Here is a 25,161-nt window from a genome sequence, read left to right as displayed (position 1 = left end):
ATGATAACCCAGTAAAGAAGACTGAGAAGATGTAATCTTATACATTGGAGAACTAGGAGAGAGCAATATCATGAAAAACTAGAGGAAAAAAAGAATATTGAGGATGAGAGGATGGGCAATTAATATCAAATGCTGAAGAGAAGTCAAAAAGGGGGGGGGGGGAATGAGAAAAGATCATCTCATCTTATATTTCAGAGATTGTTGGTAAATCAGGGTGGGGAGGATTTTCAGCTAAGTTTAAAAAACAGTATTTATAAGAGGCATTTTTTTTTTTTTTTGGCTGGGACAAATGGGGTTAAGTGACTTGTCTAGGGTCACATAGCTAGTAAGTGTCTGAGGCTAAATTTGAACTCAGACCTTCCTTATGTCATGGCTGGTATTGTAGCCACCATCCCAAAAGGCAAGATGGCCTCATGATTATTAACATGTTATTTAAATATTAACTGATGTCAATGTGGAACTAGCCTCTTAAAAAATACTCAAAACATAGAATGTACACTCCCATATGAAAGCAAATCCCCCAAAATTATTTTTCTCTGAATTCTAATAAGCAGTTATGCTATACCCCCCCTCCCTTTTTTTTTGTTTTACCATTTGTACTAACATAAAAAAATTTCACTAAATAAAACTTGTTCTTATAAACAAGCTTCTTAACAGTAGCTACACTATGATTACCACTTATGTTTTTTTTTCCTTAGCCTTTGGACATCATGTCTTTCTGAGAAAAATAAAACCATGCCATATAAGAATTAAAAGGAACTTTAGCACCAATATAATTATAAGGTCACAAAATTAGTGCTAAAAAGGACCTTTGAAAGGATCGCTTCCCTGAACCTCATCTGTTAAATGAAGAAATTGAACTAAATGATCACTGAGGTCCAATCTAAATCCAAATCTTTCAAATTCTAGCAATGGAGAAATTCAGGTTCAGGAAGGTGGGACTTCCATCTCAGCTCTAACTTAGTAGCTCTCTAAGCCAAATCATAGGTAAGTTATTTAAATATTGTATACTGAATCTGAACGAGAGGCCATCAACCCCACTACTTACTATTTAACCTTAATCAAATTGTTTAACTTCCCTGATCTCAGTGTCCTCACTTGTAAAATGAAGAAATTGAACTAAATGACTCCCTTCAAAGTCGAATCACATAACTGTTGATTATGTGACTGACTTCTGAAATGCTAGTCATGGTATTTGCATTCCCAATTGCACAAAAGACTCTTACCAACATGATGCAATGGAAGGAACATCGTTTCTGGAATCAGGAGACCTGGGTCCCAATCTTTCCTGTTTGGCCAAAAAAAAACAAAAAAACAAAAAACAAAACTGTGATCTTTGACAAATTGCTTAAACTCTCTGGGCCTCAGTTTCCTGATCTCCTAAGTTCCTTCCCTGTAAAGCTACTCTTCTACTTCAAGTATGTGTTTTGGGATACCAGTATTTAATCTCTTCTTCCATGGCTACCAATTATGTTCACACTCTCAGTCTGAGAGAGTGCCACATTATAGAAGTGGAAGAAAGGAGAAGCAATACTTGAAAATGGAATTGTACCAGAACAGCTGGTTTCCAATTAGATGACGTATGAAACAGTTCTGACTCCCAGCCATTTGCAATGGAGACTTCCAAGATCAGCTTTGTAAATGAGCTTGCATTTATCCAGGGCCCCGATTGCTCCTCTTATACACTTGCTACTCTGCAGTGTCTCTTGTCTCTCTTCAGACAGTTGGAAAGCTTGTCTTTTCCCTTAGGCCCTGAAGTCACATCTCCAACAGGGATCATAGCATATTGTCTTTTCAGTGCTGTTTTTCAAGGGCATAATTTGATATATAATTTGATATCCCCCCTAGTACCAACATTAATGGAGTTTTGATGATGAACTTATGCCTCATGGGGCTTCAGGCCCCTCACTCAGAAAGGCCCTGAATTTCAAAGATGTGGTCAGCCAGGAAAGAAGCAAGACCAGAATAGTCTTTAATGAGCTTCTTTTCCTGTTTGATATAAGCATGCTCATTCAGGTTCTGCAGGAGCCCCATGCTTTTGTTAGACTTCATACTGCAGATAGTGAGGCAGAAGCCCTGTGAATTAAATGGAAGGGGCCTCTGTAGGTGAATGAGTCAGCACTGGGGTGACTCAGGAATGCACTGGGGAGGATACAAACACGTTGATGTATGGGAGGCAGCATGATGTGGTTAATATGAGGGGGTGGGGAGAGAGAGAGAGAGAGAGAGAGAGAGAGAGAGAGAAAGAGAGAGAGAGAGAGGAGGGAGGGAAGGAAAGGAGAGACAGGCAGACAGAGAGAAAGCAAGAGAGAAAAAGAGAGGAGAGGAGGGAGAAAAACACTGGGAATTTTGAGCTGAGGGTATCTCAGCTTTTATTATCTTGATAAGTGATTTAAAATCATAAAGAGACAGAAACAGGGATGGAGAGAGAGACAAAGAGAGAGAGAATACTAGATCAGGAATTTTGAGCTGGGGTATCTCAAGTATTATTATTTTGATAAAGGACTTAAAAATCTGTGCTATAATTTCTTCACCTATAAAATAGTGATAATAACAGTTTCCATATCTTACTTCATAGAATTAAATGAATACATGCAAAAATATTTTGTCAAAGGCAATAGAAGCACAAGTTATTAATATGAAGAATTTTTAAACTATAGATATATTTTTCAAGCCCACATTTTTATCTCTGATTAATTTTTCTATCAGGGTCAGTTTTCTCAACATCAGATTTTAGCCTTGGCCCACTATTATATCCTCTCAAGATCTTTTTGGATTCAAATTTCATCATTCACTGTGTTAACTATCATCTTCAATATTTTTGTCGTTGACAGATTTGATGAGCATACCAGTGGATTGGGGTAGCTAGTAGGCACAGTTTATGGAGTACCTACTTCTAGAATCAGGAAGACGCATCTTCTTGAGTTCAAATTCAATCTCAGATACTTACTAGCTGTGCGACTCTGAACAAGTCATTGAATGCTTTTTGCTTTTATTTCTTCATCCATTAAATAAACTGGAGAGGAAAATGGCAAGCCACTCCAGTGTCTTTACCAAGAAAACCCCAAATGGAATCAAAAAGGACAAGTGGATGACAACAACAAATGCTAATGTGTGCCTTTCTCTAAGTCACTGATAAAAATGTTGAACAGTCAGTCATTAATCCCTGAGGTACTGCAGCTCCTGTCATGTTGACATCAAACCATCATCCACTTCTCTTTGATTACAATCATCTCAAGCCCCCATATTAGATTATCATTTCATCTAAATTTCCCCCATCTTCTCCATGGTGATAGAATAAGATTCTTTATTAGAAGCTTTCATAAAATCTAGGTAAACTCTAATTGCATCATCCTTTTATGTAGCAGTTTAGCAATTCTGTCAGGAAAAGGAAATTAGGTTGCTTTGGTGTGACTTGTTCTTGATGGAACCATCTGGGTTTTTTGCAATTATTGCTTCTCCTTCTAGGTGTTCTTGTCTCATTAATGATCCAAGCATTTTCTCTAAAATTAGAAGTCAAGAAGGCTCATCTTGCTAATCTTTGCAGACTGTTCTGTCCCCTTTTTCTTTCAATTTCGACAACACTGCCCTTCTTAAATCATAGAATTAAAACTAATTGAGAATTCAGAGGTCACTTAGTACAACCCCTTCATTTTTACATATGAGAAGACCAAAGCCCAGGTTACTGTTGACCAGGCAACAAGTGCCAGATGCATGATTTAAATTTAGACCCTCAGACTTCAAAGCCAGTGTGCTTTACACAATATCCTACTTGCAATAACTCTTTTGTTCTCAACAGATCTTTCACATAGACTTTGCTCAATCAACAATTACAACAACCAATTCTTTTAGTACTTAAGGATGTTATTCATCTGAATCAGATGACTTGAATTTATTAAAGGCAGCTACATGCATTCTTACTATCTCCTTTCTTATATTGAGCATTAATTCGCTGTTGGCCATTTTTGTTCTGTTATTTCCAATGTAAAGGTCAGTTTCTTGGCATAGAACACAGAAGCACACATACTCACATAAACCAACCATTAATTGAACAGCTTTGCTTTCTTTTTGTTCTTCAATATCATCTTTTTTATTAATCCTTAAGTAAGGGTCTTATCCCTTCTTTAATTCTCCCTTTTTCCGCACTCTAACTTAAGGAGCTATTTTTTTATCCTCCACACCTTTGGAGATATACTTTCCCCAAATCCAGAGCTTTATTATTTAACATCCCTTGGCCTCTATTTTCTTATCTTTAAAATAAGAAGGATGGAATAAATGGCCCCTCCAGACCTTCACTCAAAATACTCTCCTTCATACTCTCTCCCTTTGGTTCCTTGATCCTCACAGCCTGCTGGAGATGTTAACAGTTTATATGAGGACTGCTCCTTCCCATGTAGTATATGTGTGTGTCTTTGTGAGTGTGGATGCATATTTATGTGAGTGTGTCTTTGTCAGTTTTTCTTTCTGTCTCTTATTGCTCTCTCTTCTCTCTTTCTTTCCCTCCCTTCCCTTCTCTTTGCTTCCCTTTCCCTCTCCTTTTCCCTTTCTTCCTCTTTCTCTCTCTCTCTCCCACCTCACTAAGGTCCCCAGGCTGAACCTAACAAGAGTGGGAGGAATTCTAGAGAAAACATTTGATTTCATACTCAGCTGGAGCAGATGGTTGAAAGAGGGAATTGAGAACCTTCTCTCCTTCCCTAATTCACTATAGAGCTCTTTTTTAAAAGAAAAATAATTAGTATCTATTGCTATCAGCTAAAAAACATTAACAGCAACCTTGGACTCTGGGTACCATTATCATGTATCCCAAATTCTAAAAGCTTCTTCTCCTATTATATATATTGGCTTGACTTGTACCACCTTGGAATGAATAAGTATATGAAAAGAAATTATTAAGCACTTACTATGTGTCAAGCATTGTGCTAAGTGCTAGGATTACAAATGGGGCAAAGGGGAAGAGATCAGCTGAAAGATAGAAAGGCCTTAAGGGTCTTAAAAGCACAGAGGTAGTTCAGATGGCATACCCAGCAATCCTTAGGGCCCAGAAATCTGAAGAACATAGAGATTGCACAAATGGTCAGTTATAAATGGGCATACAGGTCTAATGGTTTTCCATGAAATTTTCTTCCAACACTCAATTCCCATCTTCAAAGAATAAAGCCTGAACCATAGACACTGACCCAGACAATGGAGCGGTATGCAAGAAACAATGGTTATACTGAGGATCTGGATTTGAATCCCAGATCTTCTGTTTCCTCCCCATGACAATTTAGGCAAATCATTTAATATCTCTGGACTTCTGAGTTTCCTCACCTATCAAGTGAGATTCCATGAGCTTTAAGTTCTCCTGTGTCTTTCAATTATCCAGTCTATTTCTAATTACATTACATTCTCTCCCATGTTTCCTTACTTATGTCCCTTCACCCTACTTTCTCTCAGGCAAATAGTATGCCAAGATTCTTCCTCTTCACATCCACTCTTGCCATTTACCTCCTCCTCTGCTTCTATTCCCTTCTACCTTGACCTTTCTTATATTTGAAGCTAAGTCTTCCTGTTGAATATTTCATATTGGTGGCTTTTACATATTTTCTGCAGTTATTTAAGCCACTTATTACAGTTGATGAATTTTTTTATATAAAATTTTCTTTAAGTCATATTTTTCTATTGGACTCTTAGATCCAGGAAGATTGGGGCACTGTCTTATCTAAATTTCATGTGCCCCTAGCATCTAGCACAGGGTTCTGCATATAATAAGCTCTTAATAAATATTGATTGAATGGGTGAGTGAGTAAATCAATTTAATCATCTCTAAAGTGATCATAATTGCATTTATTATTTACTATAATAATATATAAATGAATATAATATTATATAATTCTATAAATACAATATAATACGTTATCAGTATAATTATATAAATACACTATATAATAAATATTATAAGTATAATAATTATTATAATATATAGCTAGTTTTGGAGGCTCAAAACACACAATGGCTGTAAATTTTTGATCACAGTAATTCTGAAGGACATCAACTAAGGTTGGGATATGTGTCAGAAGAGGAAGCATGGATCTTTAATGCTGATTGATTTAATGACAATTTTCCATGGAAGGTGGATAAAAGAGCATAACTGATTTATGTTTAGTAGACCTTATGGAAATTTGATTTGATAGCTGCATTTTAGGTCTTTTAGGCCTCCCCAGATAATTTTATCATTAAGTCACGGTGGCGTTGGCTGAGTAGCATTCTCCTTGTTATTAAGCTGGAATGGCTTTTGTTTATGCTGCATAATGCTCTGTCATGACAGTTACTTAAAAATTCATGGAATCTTTGCTTTAATTACTTGTAGAGAGAGAAAACAGAAAAATCCCATCGATAAAGCAATGCTGAGGAAATGAATGTAGTGACTAAAGGGCAGCTTAGGAGACTAGGAAACCTGCCTCTGATATTTCCTGTGACTCTGGACAAATCATTGACCTCTCAGGATCTTAGGCTATTCTGTAAGTCTAATAGTTACAGGTGAATTGCTTACCTTGCTGCACTAGTTGCATTCTCACTGACAATTCCCTATGTTAATAAAATCACAAATCCCAGATCAAAACATTAATGCTGGGTCAGTATGAACAGCAATCTGCTTTGTTCAAAAGTTCTGTCTTGTCTATGTATGTCTGAATGTGTTTCTCCATCTCAAAAAAGGTATATGCCAATTTTCTTTGGAAAATGATGTTTCTAAGACAAACCATTTTATATACAAAAGTGCTTGGAAAATAGGAGGGATTTTCATAGTGTTTGTTGATTGACTGATCTGCATGTGAAGAGGCCATCTGGTTCAGTCCCCAGGTTATACACATAAAAAAGCTAAATCCCAGGAATGTTAAATGATTTATCCTTAATTCTTTTTCTGAACTTGTTTAGACTGAATATTCCCATATGTGAAAGTAAATACATCATTATTATTAGTATCTTTACCACTTCAATCATCATCACACTATGGACTTATACATGTACATTTTCTCTTCCATAGGAGAGAACAAAGATTTTTCTTTGTCTTTTATGTACCTAATATCCAGCATGATGCCCACAGTTATTGGGTTCTCAATTAATGCTTGTTGATTCACTACTGACTATTGTTTTTATTACATAACTATAGTTCATTTATATGCTTTTCTTCAGGCTTTGCTTTTTTCTCTTTGCATTATTTTCTGTAAGTAAATAAGACTTCTTAAAAACAGCACGTGTTTTCTTGCAAGGAAATTAGGATATTAAGTGATAGTGAGAGTAATTTAAGGAGAGCTATCTAAGAATCCAGATTCTACCTAAGTGCTCCCAGGAGATCCAGAACAAAATCCCAAATTCCACAGCTCAGAACAGATAAATAAACAAACAATAAGTGAGCAAATATACATCTCCTGAAATGTCAAGTAAAAATAGAACTGAGTAAAGAGGCCCCTCCTCCTGGGATTGTAAGGAGCATAGGTACACTTACATTCTCCCACCAGGTGAGATTAAGCCACTGTTCAAAGGAGATCATGTTTCTCTCAAAACAAAGCCGTCCTCATGGGCTTACTCCTTCACAAAACCTCAGGCCACATGCAACCATTAGACATTAGCAAACAAGGAAATTCAAGGATTGACAGCATCAATTGTAAATTCTATGAACTTGAGATTCAAGTCACTATTAATAGTAATTCCCAGAAAGAAGTGTATATGGAGCTGGATGTTGGGTTTTGGGTGGTTGTTTTTTGGTTTGTTTTTGTTTTTTTTTTGTAAATTCACTAGTACAATCGTTCCAGGAATTCTGCCATTTTGACAGCTCTGAATATAGTAGAGCATCTTGGTCCTGAAGCTGATCTTTAAGGTATCTACACAACTCAAGTGAAATGAAACCAAAACAGATAAGACTGACAATAAGAAAAATTTGTATTAGAAACCTGCCAGGTAATCCAGATCTAGTGAAATTGCTAAGTAGTTGCTAAGATTCCTGCCCTCCCTGGGCTTTTAAAGGTTTGAGCAGTTCCTTCTTTCCCGATCTCAGAGCATGAAAAAAGCCGAGTCAGAAGAAGCAAGACTAATTGTTTGGTACCATTTTTTCCTTACCCGTGTTCTTTGCAGCCATCTCTAATAGTAAGGATAGGATGATCTGACTATATTTCAGGGAAGAGTAGAATGCAATGAAAAGGACAAAAGATCTGGTATTAAAAGACTTGGTTGTCAGTCCTGTTTATGCTTGATCAATCAATCCTCCCTGGTCAGCTGGTCAGCAAGCATTTATTAAGGACTTATTGAATGCCAGGATTTATGCGAATTCTGTTCTCTGGGCTTGAGTTGTCTTGGTTATAAAAGGTTACAAATTGGACTGAATGACCTCAGAAATCCCTCCCTACTATAAATCTACAAGAATTAATAAATAAATCATTTATTAAGCACTTCCTGTATGCAAAGCATTAAGGGTACACATTGAAACAATACTGTTCTTCCTCTTCTCCATCATTCTGTATGAAAGATGGCAAGGAGAAAGGGAAATGAATCAAAATAAGCTCTAATACCAATGATCCTTTTATATTGAAATGCCTTATTCTGTGTTGACATACCCACCAGACTGTCTTAGTTCAACTGGTAGCCATTCATTTAATGAACATTTATTAAACACCCATTACATGCAAAGCATATTTTAGTTATTGGGCGAAATATAAATTAAAATAAAACAATCCATTCCCTTTGGAGAGAGGAGATACAAAGTTTTTTTTAAACACAAGCTCTACCTTTAAGGAGCTTACAGTCTTATAGAAAAGTAGTATATAAGAACAAATAGACATACAGAATGCCCCAAGAGCTTTAGTGCAGTTTTAAACTTTAGTATTTAAAAGTACACTGAGGGTCAGCCAGATCGCACAGTGGATAGAGTATCAACCTTGAAGTCAAGAGAACCTGAGTTCAAATCTGGTCTCAGACACTTAACACTTCTTGGCTCTGTGATCCTGGACAAGTCACTTAATCCCAATTGCCTCAGCCAAAAAAAAAAAAAAAAAAAAAAAACAACCTCATAAGGAATTATGGGAAGAAACATTTAAGAGGAAACAGTTATATGCACCAGACTTTTGGAACCCATTGTATAATTAAAAATTTTAAAAATCAGTCTCTTTCTAACTTAGAGAAAATCATTATCCCATACAAAGCAACAAAAATAATAATGTTTTTTAAAAGTAACAATCACCTCTAGGTTTAAAAAAGTAATTCTCTGCTGTTTTAACTAATCATTCCCTGATGTTACAGTGTGTGTGTCTGTGTATGTGTGTTTATTCAATCCCTTTATCATTTCTCCTTGGTGATATAATATGATGTGATGAGTGAAATAGAAAAAGGCCAAAGTGCTTTGAATTCCCAAATGGGGAGAACATACAATGCAAGAGAGATGCAAATAGCTAATAAGAATTCATATTCATAGATCACTTTAGAGGTTTGCAAAGCAGCTTCTTCATAAACTTGATGGGAAGGTAGTATAAGTATTATTCTTCTCATTTTATAGTTGAGGAAAACAAAGATCTGCAGCATTAAATGATTTGCCTATATTTAGATAGAAGGAAATGGCAAACCACTCCAGTATGTTTGCCAACAAAACCCCAAATGGGGTCATGAAGAGTTGGACATGACTGAAAACAATAACAAAACTATTTAAATAGTTAATTAGAGACTGTTGGGAAATTTGAATTCAACTTTCCTGATTCCAAACCTTCTGGGCTAACCTTGGACACCAGATTGCTTCCATATTGCAGTCTCTCTGATACTCTCTCATAACCCCTTCGAGTGAGCATGCTCATTCTGGTGCAGCCCATGGAGAGAGTAAATCTATAGAGACAAAAGGGAAGAAAAAGACAAATTGTCCAGATGCTTCAGTCCTATAAAACCTCTTTGTCTTCAGTTAGCCAGATTAAAAAAAAATTGTTTAAGCCATTATAGAAGTACTATTTTCAGTGATTCTCAGACTTTTTCCATACTGAGCAGTCCTCAGAGAACATTCATTAATAGTAGTTGTAGATGGTTTTACCACATTTTGCCATATTAGAAATTCAAACATCAATATTATTATAAAATAGTTTCCAATTCTCAGCCTTCCTAGAAAGGTTCCCTGGAGTCCTCAGACCACACCTGGAGACCCTCTGTGCTTCTGTTTAGCAATTTAGAGTCTTGGAGAGTTGTCTGGGACACTGAGACAATAAGGAATTTGAACAGGGTCACCTAGCCAATACGATCCAGAGGCAGCTCTGTAAAGCAGATTTTAGTTACTTAGAGGCTGTTCTTCATCAACTACTCAAAACTGGCTTTTAGATAATAGGCAAATAATGATGCCAAAAGCCTTTGTTGTGGCTTTTGCTATTTATGAGGTTCTCTGGGGAGAAGGGGATAATGTTTGCCTGAATTTCCAGGATTATTTGCCTAATAATCATTTCACTTCACTTCACTTGAGGAAACAGCTCAGAGAATCTTGCCATTTCCAGAAATGTTAAAAATAACTGTTTCTCTTGAATTCGAGAAGAAAGCTAGGGAAAAAAGTATATAGCCATGTTATCTGTTGGCAAGTTATCCCATAGCTTTTGAAGAATAATCTATTTTTGATTGTTTGAGTACTCGCTGTAGGAGAAAATTGCCTTCTTGAAAATGACAGTTTTGTTTCATTGAGTATTCAGATTTTGACTAGGGTATAGACTCAGGCAAGTGGAACTCAGCAGGATAATGCTTACATTTGGGTTACATATCTAAAGTACTCTCTCCATAGTGGTTCACAGAATACTAACAGCCCACATTATTTTAGTGCTTTAAAGTTTTCAAAGCTTTTTTTTTTCACCAGGACCTTTTTGAAGTAATTAATATATTACTCCCATTTTTCAGATGATGAAACTAAGCCTTATAGGGGTAATCTGTCTTGTCCCAAGTTACACAGCCTGCAAGTTTTGGAGCTAGGATTGGAAGCCAAATCTCTTTATGGGAAATCCAGTGCTTTTTCCATGACACTATTTGAAGTGCTAGTGTGAAAAGGGCCAACTTCTCCCAGCTATTTCTACCCTATGCCCTGGCAGCTGAGACAACAGCCTGGTAGGACCTGGTCCCCACTGAGCAGAATCATTTAAACCCTTCTATTTGATGCCATTGATAGGAGTTATAGCTACCACTCTGATAGTTATCATTACCCATTTCAAAACCAGCTATGGTTTTATTGTGTTCCAAACGAAGGCCTTGGATAGAAATATTCTGCCTTTTCTCCAGTCTTATCTCTTTGCTTTTCTAATACACTCTAAACTCAAGCAATACTAGATGACTTTTTGTTCCCAATCATGTGTAATGTATGTAATTAATTTTATTATAATTTTATTAATATGTAATTAATTTTTATTATATAATCATTAATTATAATCACACTTCTATAATTTGTCTTAGTACAAAATTTCTTTTTGTGGCACTAGTTTGCACAATGTCTCATTTGAACCTGTGAGGGAGGTATTGTTTTTCCTTTTTCATAGATGTGAAAACAAATTCATAGAAAGTAAGTGATTTGTCCCTAATAGGTAGTTGTTGAGCACTAAAAGGGAATTAGTTTTCCTAACTTCCTATCCTCTTTGCTACACAATTATTCACATCTTGCACCTACCTTCCCCCTTTATGTTATTGTTCAGACTTCTCTCAGCACCTGGATCCCTTTCTTTCCTTTCTCACATTACCCTTCCTCCCCAAGGTCTGCATATAATACCATACTAACACAAATATAATTTTAACCTCATTTAAATAGAATTTCAGTTTTGATACCTTCCAGGACCCCCATCCCTTATCCCCAACCAGAATGGTAAAGTAGAAAACACTCAATTCCTTAAGAGGCTCAGTTTAATTTCTGATTTCATGCTGTTTAATTCTGTGACTAGAGGGAAAAAAAATTGCTTCCCCTCTCTGAATATCAGTTTCTTTTGTTGTTGTTATTAAGTCATTTCAGTCATGTCTGACTCTTTGTGACCTCATTTGGGGTTTTCTTGGCAAAAATACTGGAGTGGTTTGCCATTTCCTTCTTTAGTTCATTTTGCAGATGAGGCAAATGGGGTTAAGTGACTTGTCTAGAGTCACACAGCTAGTAAGGCTGAATCTGAACTCATGAAAATGAGCCTTCTTGACTAACAACCCAACATTCTATCCATTGTACCTCAGTGCCGCCCCTTCCTTTTCTGCACAACAGGAGTAATAATAATTTGTGGAGATCAAATGAACTCATGCATTATTAAAGAGCTCTGTAAATCTTAAAGTGGTGTCAATATCTGCTTTTATTAACTTGTCTTCTCTTCTCCTATCCTTCTCTGATTTCCACTATTTTGTAAACTCTCACAAGTCAGAGATCGTATTTCTCTGTACTCCATTCCAGAGACATTTGTGAAGCATCTATTAATGTGCAAGACACTGTCCTAGGTACTCAGGGGAAGGCAAAGGTATCCAATAAGTAGCACATTGATTTTGGAGTCACTGGGACCACTATCATAGCTCTGCTACTGTTTACTTTTTGTGACCTTGCAGTTAACCGTGTATTTAGTACAAAAATAAGATTTAGGATAGGATCCATCTAGCCGTGAATGGGATTCATAGTTAATTCAGCGAGCCACTCACTTCTCTCACTTTCATTCCTATCTGTAAAATGAAGGGGCTGACTTCAATGACTTGCAAGGTCCCTTTGAGCTCTCCATTTGTAATTCTTGGATACAAAGACAAAATTAATAGCTATCCCTTCTCACCTTTTAGAGCCTAACATAATGCCTTGCAACCAGTAAGTGCTTGATCAATATTTTCATCCAGAATTAAATTGATCTACAATGACCTGCCTTGTGTAGCTTATAGCTATGTAGCTGAGCAACAAAAGAATTTTTTCCTCTATTGTTCCACCTTCTCAACATTCATAGACTGTGCAAAGAGGTTTGATGGTTTGGCTAATATTGATCAGTTCTAGCTCTCTAATTTTTCTTTCTCTCTCCCATCCCCTTCCCTTACACCCCCACCATCCTCATAACAGGTGTGCAAGACATTGTTGCAATAATGATTCCTGAGTCGAAAGGAAAGGAGATAGTGACTCTTCTGGATAAAAACATTACTGTGATGATGTACATCACCATTGGGACCCGCAACTTGCAGAAATACGTCAGCCGCACGTCAGTCGTGTTTGTGTCCATCTCCTTCATTGTGCTGATGATCATATCACTCGCTTGGCTGGTCTTTTATTATATTCAGAGGTTTCGATATGCAAATGCCCGGGACAGGAACCAGGTGAGTAGTACTTATTTTGATTTTTTTTAACTTAGACAGACCTGTCCTATATCATTTTTTAATAAGAGACTTCATGGACCCAGATTCCCTATATTGATTCCTTTATTGATTTATTTTTTTTATTGATTATGGATTTATTGATTGATTCCCTTTATTGATTCCTTTGAGGATGATGTCATGATAAAGGCAAAAGAGGTAACTCATTGCTGTAAATGCCAGTATCCAGTGGGAAAGTCCCAAACTTACCTCCTTGTGAAAGGAAGGGAGGGAGATCAACACTTCAAGACTGGAATTTCAAATTCATCTTGGCTATTGTCATCTGATTATTGGGATTTGTATAAGCAAGCTGAATCTTGTGCAAATTGACAGGAGACCAAAATATTCATTCCTTCTAAGTTTCTTAGGATTGTTTTAATGAGGCATCATGGGTATATGCATGAGTCATGACAAAGGGAAAGCTGAGCCATATCTCTATCCATTCAGTGATGCTCACATAGAAATGATCTATTCCTCTTTGAGACTGGAGTTGTATCTAGACACATATCCACCCCAAATTAAAGCAGTAATCCATACATTTGGGAAAGGATAGGATTTAGGGTCTGAATTAGGATTTTAGTTAATTCAATCATCTACTTCATTCTGCACAGGTAAACACATTTTGGATGACATTATTAATTTGCATAGGTACTCTATATCAGCTACCAAAAATAAATAAATAAATAAAATTAAGAGAACAGAAGCCTCCTTTGATTAAATGTTCCTTTGGTTACATTTTATTAACTTTATCTGGATTAAATCATGTCTTCCCCGCCTCCTCCCTGAGCTGCCCAATGAAGACAAACTGGCACAATCTTGTGATTCACATAGACAATCTGCCATTCAGTCCTTGGACATAGTGGAAGTCAATAAGCATAAATTCCATCTGAATATTGCAGTTTCTCTTTGATATTAGAAAGACCATCCTATGTTCAGCCAAAAAAAAAAAATCTTGCCTAGTTTTAATAAGATTAGTTCACACTGGACCAATTGCATTAACATTTTTGTGGATGTTTCCTAAAGAGTTCACATCTCTAGGCAGACATAAACACACAACTTGAAATCAAGTATCTGAACAGGCTATTTTATTTTGATCCAAAATATTCAGGTAATGGTAGGATTTTTGGAGGGAAAGAGGCTTGAATTAGCCAAAGACTTGGGGTTCCTTTTTCCTTTGCACTGTATAGATAACCATTGGATGAAAGTTACCAGCAACTTAAATGAACATTACTCTTCATATTTTCTAGTTATCTTTTATAAAGTATTTAAATACAGCTGTCAATAAAGTGGAGTCTGTCACATTTTACCATATCAGGAGTTTTATCCTATGGCAAAAAGAATGACTTGTTAAGTCATAAATAAAGAAAAAATAAACCTGTATATCATTACCCCAAGTGTAATTTTTTCAAGATAAAATGTTAATTGTTAAGAAAATTTGGTTGTCCTAATATATATTAAGAAGCAGCTAAAGAAGCTCATGTTGATGCTTCTTAATATATCCATGTTCTCAATTCTGAATTTTAGTAGATGGTATCTGGTTCTTCTCTTACCTTTCTGACCCCTCCCTTTCAGTTTCCTTTGCTGGATTTTGGGTCCAGTCATACTTGTTAACAATGGGTATCCCCCAATGGATTGTTGTGAACTCTCTTCTATTCTCCCTGTATACTGTTTCATTAGGTAATCTCATCTGCTCCCATGCATTCACTTACAATATCTATATAGGTAATTCTAAAATTTATTTATCCAGACCTAACCTCTCTCCTGACTTTGGGCTCATATAACATTTACATGTAGATCTAAAACTAACATCTAAAACTCAACATCAACAAAACAGAACCAATTATCTTTATCCCCGAACTCTACTGCCTTCCTTCTAAAATTATGTCCTTTTTATTCTTTGTATGTCTTCTGTGTATCTAACTGCTTGCATGATGTCTCCCCATTTAGAGTGAACTCCTTGAGACCAGACACCATGTTTTCCTTTTCTTTGAGTTCCCAGAACTCAGCACAATACCTGGCAGATGGTACATACCACCACTTGATAAATTAGTTTTATAAAAGGATTTAAGTTAAGCCAGGATATCATTTCATTTAGATAGATTCTTTTTTTGGTTGTTTTCTAAAATGTGTGTGTGTGTGTGTGTGTGTGTATTTTAAAATCATTTCTTTTGTGAATACTGAAGTGAATTATTTACACATCATCTCCTAAAGCATAGAGTAGATCTGTATTTGATGTACTTAATGAGTAGTTTTTGATGTTATTCTTCTTAATAGCAGCTCTTTTAAGGTCCATGTGGCATTTGGGATCTCTCCAAGAGCTACTCTCACAAGAAGTCATTGTTATTAGGGGGATTTTGCATTGTATGTTTATCAGTCTTTACAGAGGGGCCCTTAACTATCATGCTTGGTCTTTCAGGGATTTCTTTTATAGTTGGTCCATTTTCCCAGAGTCACAGACTCATAACAGCCCTCAGAAGCCACTAGATCAAATGAAGAACTGAACAAGATTCCTCCCTGTGACCAATTAGTGGCCAAAAGGCCTTCATTGGAATACCTCCAGTGAAAGGGAGCTCACTACCTTCTTAGATAGCCCTAAATAGAATTGCTTTGGAAGAGCTCCAGCTGAAGTGATATGTTTAATAGTTTATCTTTTCTTTTAAAAAAAAAAAACCTAAAATTGCTTCTTTGTCACTTTTCCCCATTTCTTCTGGTTGTGGCCTCTGCGGGCAAACTGTACAACTGTAATTTTTCTTTCACCTGATGACTCCTCCAGTACTTATAGACATCTCTCATTCCCCCCTTCAATCTTTTGTTCTTCAAATTTCTTTTTTTTCCAACTGGTCTTCATATGACATGAGTTCAAGAATCCCCCCTGGATGGTCCTAAAATGTGGTACACAAAACTGAACACAGTCCTTCAGGTTTGGTCTAGACTAGGGCAGAGGACAATGGAACTGCCACCTCCTTATTCCTGGAAATCACTCCCTTCATGCCCATATCACACTACTTTCTTATTGAATTTTGTCTCTCCCATTAGATCCCCAGATCTTTTTCAGTGAATTGCTATCTAGCTATCCCTTTCCTATCTTGGATTTTTGAACCATATTGAATTATATCTTTCTAAATTCTCCCAATCCTCTAGCCCTAAGAGTCAGCATTTTAGAAGCCATTCTTAGCTCATAGACCATAGAAAAACAGGTTATCCATAGTTTGTTGATCCCAGATCTAACCCAGCAAGATCTTTTTAGATACTGTCTTTCAGTGTATTAGCTAGGCTTGCCAACTGGATGTGATTGTTAGATCTTAGAACCATGCCATCTTAAGACTTTTTTTCCAAATCACTGATGAAAATGTTAAATAGCGCATTGGTAAGCACAGATTTGGGGGTTGGGAGCTCCCCATTATGGATACTTCTGCCAAACTGACATTGAACCATTAACAACTACTCTGCTAGTCTTGAATGCCTCTAAATGTATAATCACTTAGCCTATATTCTCCATCTGTTTCTTGAGAATAATAAGATATTTTTCCTAAATGTTTTAGCTAAACTCTAAATGTACTATATCTGTAGCCCTCCCCTCAACTACCTGGTTAATAACCCTTTTAAATTGAGAAATAAATTTAGATAAGTATCATATTCATCAAGCGTCTCCTTAAAAATACATAAAAAATTTTCTCCAGGAGCCAAAGGCAAACTCACTTGTCTATAATTTTTAAATTCTCTTCCATTTTTTTGAAAATTTATACCTTTCTTTAGTCTGGAGAGTTGTCTATTCTCTACCATCTTTCAAATATTCCTGACAATGGCACAGCAAGGTCTTTTGAAATAATTGGATCCAACAAATGGTTGAATAGATAAAGTGACCTCTGTGAATTCATTGGTACTTATTATTCATTGCTTGTCCACAGAGGCAACAAATATTACTTGGCGTTTTTTTAAAAAGCACAATGATTTTAGTTCTTCCCTCTAATGAAGAGCCTGATTCTGAGAAAATAGAATATTCAAAATAAGTTAATTATATATACAATAAATATAATACAATAACATATATAATACATATACAAAATCAGTTCATTATCAATATATATATATACATACATAACCGTATGTATTTTTATTGGTGTTTTACAAGATCCCCTGAAAAACTGGGAATTTGATCCCTCCTTTATTATCTCATACTTTCTCTCTCCACTCTGATATATTTGGAAAATCCTTCACTTTGATTCTTCTTTAAGTGACTCTAACATAATCAAACTTTTTCCTTCTCTCTTTTCTAATCCTTTAAAGTCACTTGTCATTGATATGTATTTCTGGGATGAGAGATTAACAATTATTTGGACCTGTCTTCTTCAAATTAATTAGGAATCATAGATTCATAAATTTAGAGTTGGTAGTTACCTTTAAAATCATACAGTCGAACTTCCTACTTTTATAATTAAAAAAAAAAAGACCTACAGTAAACGTTATTTTCCTTTTTTAAAAAAATAATGAATTACAGGCTGAATTACAGGAATGTAAAATCATAGAATGCTAGAACTGAAAGAAAGCTTTGTGATCTTCTGATCTAACCTCTCTAAGTTACAAGTTAAAAAAATTTAGTCCTTCAGGGGCAAACCAAGCTTCCCAAGGGTCACACAACTAGTATGTTGCTAGTATTTAAATCATGGGCTTCTGCCACCAAAGTCAGTGCTCTCTTTCTAAAAATCAAAAAGCAATTATTAAATGCCTTCTGTGAGCCAGACTCCAGCACCACAGTTCCTTAAGGAAGCAAGAAGCAAGGAGAAGTAGCAGGTAGAAATAGCAAGAATTTCTTCCAGATACTAATTTAGAACAGAGGTACTCTCCTATATAAAGTAAGAAATGGCTCTTAAGCTAGTTGGGAAATTTTTGGAATGTCTATTTAAGAAGTTCTATGTTCCTTTGGCAGAGAATTCAACCTCGATATCATCATAAATCTTACTTCCTCTACTCAAGAGCTGGTCATAGCTGGTAGATGAATGTTCCTGGAAAGGTGGGAGAGAATTTTAGCAGGGTGGAATTTCTGAATTACTCAAATCCTGGAACTCTTCTTGATCGAGATCTTTGATCTCAGCAGTGGAAGGAAGGCCCACACCCACATAGAAATTCCTTTTATAGGAGTACTAAGTCTGTAATTTTTATTCTTGGAGAATACCCCACAGTGTGTGCTCACCTCTCAAGGCAAATGTCAGAAACAGGCTTTTGAACCCATACCTTCCTGATTTCCTGAAAGAGGCTAGCCCTCTCTCCAATATATTACACTACTGTCTCTGAAGAGAGGCAGCTTAGGCCATTAAAAAGAGGGCTGGATTTGGAGTAAGACCAGGATTCCAGTGCCTGCTCTGTTTTTACTGTCTCCTATTTGCTCTGTGACCTTGCACAACTCAGTCTACCTCTCTTCATCTCAACTCTTCATCTGTAAAACGACCCCTGCAAGCTCAAAAGCTCTATCCTGGAATACCACGAAGTCCTATTTTAATGATAGAAACCATATTCTAGACAAGAAGAGAAGATCATTTTAACAAAGGTGGAACATAGCATTGAAATGTGGAATGACAGATAATAGGACACCCCTGCTGCTCTGCTTTTTAAATATTAGTCCTTAAAGAAAAAGAGAGAGAAACCCTTCCTAGCTTGAACACTGATCCCATTTCCCTTGGACCTTCTAGATTTGGGACACAAACCTTCATCCCAAAATTTCCCCCAGAATGACCTGGGTCTCAACCTCAGTTCTGCAGCTGTCCTACCCTCTTCTCAAATAGTGTTGAGGAGAGGATGAGGATCTTGATGTATCTGTCACTCATTCTTATCCATCTTTAAAATATCCTCCTGGTTGACAAGACAATAAGCAGAAAAGAAAGTCGGCTGTGAAGCTATGGCAGGTTAGCTTGTTTCCTGGCAACTGTGAAAAGTATTGACTCACAGCCTCCTGGGACATGCCAGTACAGAGGCGGGTTTGTAGCACTTGGAGACTGCACCAGGAACAGCAATAGACTCCAGCAGGGGCTTGGTTGATGACTCCAAGACGGGCAGTTCTGATATGACAGTACTTTTTATTTCATCAACAAAACTTCCATTTAAAAGCAGCCAAGCCAGTTGCTTTGAAGGAATATTCCATCCAGTGATATCCACCAGAATATCCACCATTGAGCAATAGATATTTAGTTCTTTTCTGGGAAAATCTTCTGATGTAGTTTGTATCTGTCCCTCTTTTTTGGTATTTGTTTCATAGGAGGAATGGAAAAGAAAAGAAGCAGAAGTAATGGCAAGTTATTAAAAGGTAGCAGGAAGAATGGAAAAGCAAAGAACAGAATGGAGTAGAGGGTCATAGATTTCCTGTTAACAATACCTCTGAGGCTATCTTGAAACCATAAAGAAATTAAATTCAGAGAGTTTAAGTAACTTAAGTAACAACTCTCAGCACTTAGATTTGAACATAGAAGTCTTGCTGATTCTAAACACAACCCATTATCTTCAGAGAGATATATAACAGAGAAACAGGGAGGTAATGTGAAAAGTCAGCTTTCAAAATGGAGCCAATGCCATGAGATACTTGTATAATACTCTCCTGGGAAGGAGCAGAGAATTCCCTTTGCATCTCTTTCAAAGACAGTGAGAATTCTTGAGAATGTAGTGAGCTGCAGGAGACAGAACAGTTCGACAATAACACTAACTAAAGTGGATATTTAATAACTCTGGTTAATTTTTTCTGTGCAACTAAATAATCCAGACTTGCATGTGCATATGTATGTGTGTGCACATATACTTTAATGAATTTGGGGGCTTTAAGTTCTGATTTGTTTGGCTGTATCCATGGAATTGCCTATCAAAGATCTACTTCACACTATGGTGTGCACAAAAGCAACTATTGATTAAGTCTCCCCAAGGTCATCAAAGACATTGTATTTATTTTGACCATCACAGAATTTCTTCATTAGAAGGAATCTTAAATGTCATCTAGTCTAATCCAATTCTGAAAAAGAATCATCACTAGAAGGTAGTCAATCAAGAAATATTTGTAAAGCACCTACTATGTGCCATGTACTGTGTTTAAGACCTCAGGATTCAAACAAAAGTGTTTCCTATTAGGGAGTTTACTTTTTAATGGAGAAGATGTAAACTTGTGTGTGTATAAATGTGTGTATATTTATATATATATATGTGTGTGTGTGTGTGTGTGTGTGTGTGTATATATATATATATATATATATGATATACATACACAAGCAAAAATACAAAGCAACCTTAAAGAGAAATGCAGTAGTACTAGGGAGTACTCAAAAAGACCTCCCATGGTGAGTGCCATTCAACCTAAGTCTTGAAAGAAACCCGAGATTCTAAGGAGGCAAGAGATGATTCATTTCTAGACAGTATTCCAAGATGGCCCCAGCAAGTGACCTTCCAGCCTTTGCTAGAGAGGAAGCCTATTTCACTTTTAGATAGGTCTCATGTTAGGAAGCTCATACTTCAAGGCTAAATCTGACTCTTAATCACTTCTACCTATTGCCTTGAGAAATAAATATAATAATTCTGATTCATCTTCCATTTGTTTCCTAAGTCTTCTCTTTCCCCAGCTAATCATCTCCAGTTGCTTCTTCCTGTCCATATAGGGCATGACCCCAAGTCCATTGTCCATTCTAGTTGACCCCACTCTGCATTCTCTTCAATTAATCAATGTCTTTTCTAAAACATGATGCCCAGAAGTGGTCACAATTGTGGTTGACCATGGCAGGGTCCAATGACACTATCCTTCCTCATTCTTGGAACTCATGTTCTCTTAATGCAGCCTAAGATATCCTTAGATGCCCTATCTCACTAGTGACTCATTGAGTTGCCATTCCACTAAAACCCTCAGGTCTTTTCAGATTGACTGCTGTTATGTAACCATATTTCTCCATCTTGGATTTGTGAAGTTAATTTTTTGTATAAAGTATAACACTTTACATTTATCCTGTTAAGTGTCATTTGTTCCATTTTGTCTCAGTGTTCTCTAACCCACCAGAAATCTTGTTTAATCTTGATTCTATCATCCAATGCATAATCCATTCTTTGTGATTTTGTGTCATCTGAAAATTTGATAAGCAATATAGCTTGCCGATGAGGCAGCAATCTATATTGGTGGTGATGACAACCTAAGTGATTGATCCTTTTATGACAAAGAAAAATATCCTAAGCAGTGCAACTATATTTCTTATAGAATCCTAGTTATAGAGCAAAAAGTAAATAGTCTACTCTCCTCCCTTTACAGATGAGGAAACAGATGAGAATTTAGGTGACTTGAACAAAAACAAGAGTATTTAATTTCAAGTCCTCTGACTCCAAATCCATTAGGCACTTCACATTCTCTGCTGCCTCCTTTGTGAGTCTGAGTATTCATGGGGAACATTGGCAGCTGTGATGTCTGACTTTGAGTATGAATTTCCCAACGACAGGATCTGATTCTATTCCGCTCCTTTTTTGTATAATAGACAATATATATCCTAGTAAATAAAGACAGTTCGTATCTTGTTTGCTAGCTGTTGTAATGAGAATTGAATGGATAACAAAATGTTTCTCCTAGGATATAGGAGATAAAAAAGACATCTCTGATTATTATCTCCTTCAAAGAAAGTAGAAGGCAGCTAAGTAGAATCATAGTGGATAGAAGACCTAAATTCAAATCCAACCAGCTATGTGATCCTGGGCAAGTCAGTTAACCCTGTTTGCCTCAGTTTCCTCATCTGTCAAATGAGCTGGAGAAAGGAATGACAAACCTCTTCAGTATCTCTGCCAAGAAAACTCCAAACTTGATCAGAGAAATCATAAAACCCACAATTAAACAATGAGAAAAGTGAAAGAAAAGAATTTGATTTGCAGGGCACTGTACTAGGTGCTTGAAGACTACCCTCAAGGAGTTTACATTCTAACCAATCAATCAACAAGCATTTTTAAGCACTTACTGTGTGCAGGGCACTGTGCTAGACACTGAGGATATATGTGCAAAGGATGAAATTATTCCTGCTTTCAGTGAGTTTGCATTCTAATAAAGGGAAATAGAATGTAAAAACATAACTATATACCAGATGTTCATAAAATAAATCCATGACTGTTGGAAGAAAGGCACTGAAGTAAATAGAATAGGTTTCAACGTGAGCTTTGAAAGAAGCTAGGCAAGCATTTTCCAAATATGGGACCCAGCTTCTGCAAAAACAGGATGTAGAGTGTGAAATGTGAAATATGTAAATGAAAACTATGTCATGAGATTGGAAAGGTAGGATGGAGCCAGGTTGTAAAGGGTTTGAATGCCAAAGAGAGGAGTTTTTATTTGATCCTAAAGGTAAGGGGCCATGGGAGTTCATGGAATAGGGGAAAATTGTGGTGAGGCTGGTTTGTAAAAGAAATCAGGTTGGCAGCTGTGTAGAGAATGGATTGAAGAGGACACAGGTAGGGACAGCAGTTAAGAGGTTTTGCAGTAATTCAGGTGGGAGATGCCAAGGATCTGAACTAAAGAAAAATCCATGAGAGTAAGTGAAAGAAGCAGATGTAAGAGATGTTGGAAAGTTAGAATTACTCAGACTTAACAAGTTGATTCTCCTCATATGCCATGAGGGGAGAAGTAGAATTAAAAATTACTCATTTAAGAATCTGGGTGAGTGGAAAGGTGCCCTTGACAAAAACAAAAAAATATGGGAGAGAAATGGATTGGGGAGAAAAGACAGTTCTGTTTTGGACATGTAGAGTTTGAGATGCTTAACGACTATCCAGTTAGAAATGTCAGTTGGGCAAGTGTGATAGGGATCTGAGCCCTGGAGAGTTTAGGGTTAGTTGACTCTACCGGGAATCAGCAGTGAGATGGCACAGTAGATAGAGCAAGGAATCCAGAAAGAGTCATTGCCCTGAATTCAAATCCAGCCTCAGACACTTAGTGGCTATGTGACCTTGGGAAAGTCACTTAACTCTTTGTTTCAGTTTTCTCATCTGTAAAATGAGCTGGAAAAAATCATGGCAAACTATATTAGCATGTTTGCCAAGAGAACCCCAAGAAATGACTCAAGAATATATAGTGAATTGAGAACCCCCAAATGAAGTTGAGAGTTGGATGTGACTGAAATGACTCAGAAATATATAGTGAATTGAGAACCCCAAATTCAAGAATGCAGGTTTACCTTAATAACAAGATGTTCATGTATTTTATACTGAAGAAAAACTGTCGGGGGGAATAGTCTGACTTAGAGGAAAGAGCTAGGAGATAGCAGTTTCATGAAACCCTAGAGAGGAAAGAATATCCAGAAAAAAGATGATAGTAATAGCAATAGTGGCAAGTAGTGTTAAAAGTAGTAAAGACACAAGGGAAGGAAATCTTGCACTGGATTTTCCTTTAGTTTCTTAGATGCTAGCCAGTTACATTCCTTCAACATATTGGATGGACTTTGGCTTTGCTTTGGATTAGCTTGCTTAGTGACATTTATTCAAAATTTTGGTTGTCCCTTCTTTTCCAAAAGCCCACTTCTTATCATTGTGGGTAGATTAGCAACTCATTAATTTTCTTGTGTTCAGTAGAGTAAGAGGCTACATTTTTTCCCAATATGGCTAACCTTTAAGTTAAATCATTAAGGTTAACTCATTAAATTTCTTGTGTTCAGTAGAGTAAGAGGCTACATTTTTTCCCAATATGGCTAACCTTTAAGTTAAATCATTAAGGTTAACTCATTAAGTTTCTTGTGTTCAGTAGAGTAAGATTCTACATTCTTTCCCAATATGGCTGACCTTCAAAGGATGGAGAAAAGAAGGATTCTCTCCCGAGTTGGACAGGAAGCTCTGTGGAAGCACTAAGAGCACTGGCCCCTGTTTCTTTCATGTTCCTCAAGCTGACTCCTAAATCTTCCTTTTAACATCACTTTCTGTATCTATCTGAGCAATACTTTTTAGAGGTACACAGCAAAGTATCTGTCCAATCTGGCATATTTGCTTAGACATCTGGCTCCATTTCATAGATTCCTCTTCCCCAGCTGGGCATAAGCCACACTTTCTGCTAAAAATCTGGAAGGGGTGCAGCAAATGTTTTATACACACCCATACACACACACACATGCATACACATACACACTGCAACTCATACTTTAAGACAAGGGAAATAGACTACAAAATCACCAACCTAAACCATTTGAATAAAAGGCATTTGAATTTCTTCTTATTATGTGTCTCCCTTGAATCATTTTTTTCCTGGGGATGTGAAACTCCAGCAGTACTTTTTTTGGCTTTGCTTGAAAGTATGGCAGTGATCTTTCTTCCAGCTGTCAGTGTTTCTGTGTATATTTTTTAAAGTCATTTATAAAAAAACAGAAACATATACACCCTGTTGAAATTTGGAGGAAAAAAATGAGCATGGAATGTTAATACTTGTCTCAAGGCATACGTTTTTATTTTCTCCCTCTGAAAGGAATTGTAATGACCCAGCACTCCTACAGAGACGTGGGAAACATTATTGACTTGTATTGTCAAATAGCAGAGGGGCAATTTTTCTATATTCATCAGACAGATGCTGAAACATCTGCATTGCCCCTAGCTGCAGACATTATTTATCTCCTTTACTCAGATTAGAATTACAGCCAATATTTCAGCTTTCTTTTGGTCAAAAGAATATGTGTGTGTGTGTACGTGCACACATGTGTGCATGTGTGTATCTGTCCATGGATTAAATGAAGATAACCGGATCCAAAATAAATCTTTGATTACAGGAAATGCATTTCATTCAGTTCTTTGGGGATGGACAAATAAAAAGCATTTTTCACGCCTAGGAATCCTATGACTTCTCTCTGTGTTCTGTGTCCCACTCCC

General features: G+C 36.6%; 1 protein-coding gene across 1 annotated transcript in view; it reads left to right on the top strand.

Moving 5' to 3' along the window:
* The window catches only part of RNF150 (ring finger protein 150), a 328,862-nt gene that overhangs the window by 207,605 nt on the left and 96,096 nt on the right, over nucleotides 1-25,161 (top strand). Inside the window, exon 3 of the mRNA XM_031941619.1 lies at nucleotides 13,040-13,290. Within this exon, the coding sequence (XP_031797479.1) occupies nucleotides 13,040-13,290 (251 nt within the window). The remainder of the gene's footprint in view (nucleotides 1-13,039; nucleotides 13,291-25,161) is intronic.

The sequence above is a fragment of the Sarcophilus harrisii genome, chromosome 6 (assembly GCF_902635505.1).
Source record: "Sarcophilus harrisii chromosome 6, mSarHar1.11, whole genome shotgun sequence".
Taxonomy (NCBI): domain Eukaryota; kingdom Metazoa; phylum Chordata; class Mammalia; order Dasyuromorphia; family Dasyuridae; genus Sarcophilus; species Sarcophilus harrisii.
This window is presented reverse-complemented; position numbering and strand designations above follow the sequence as displayed.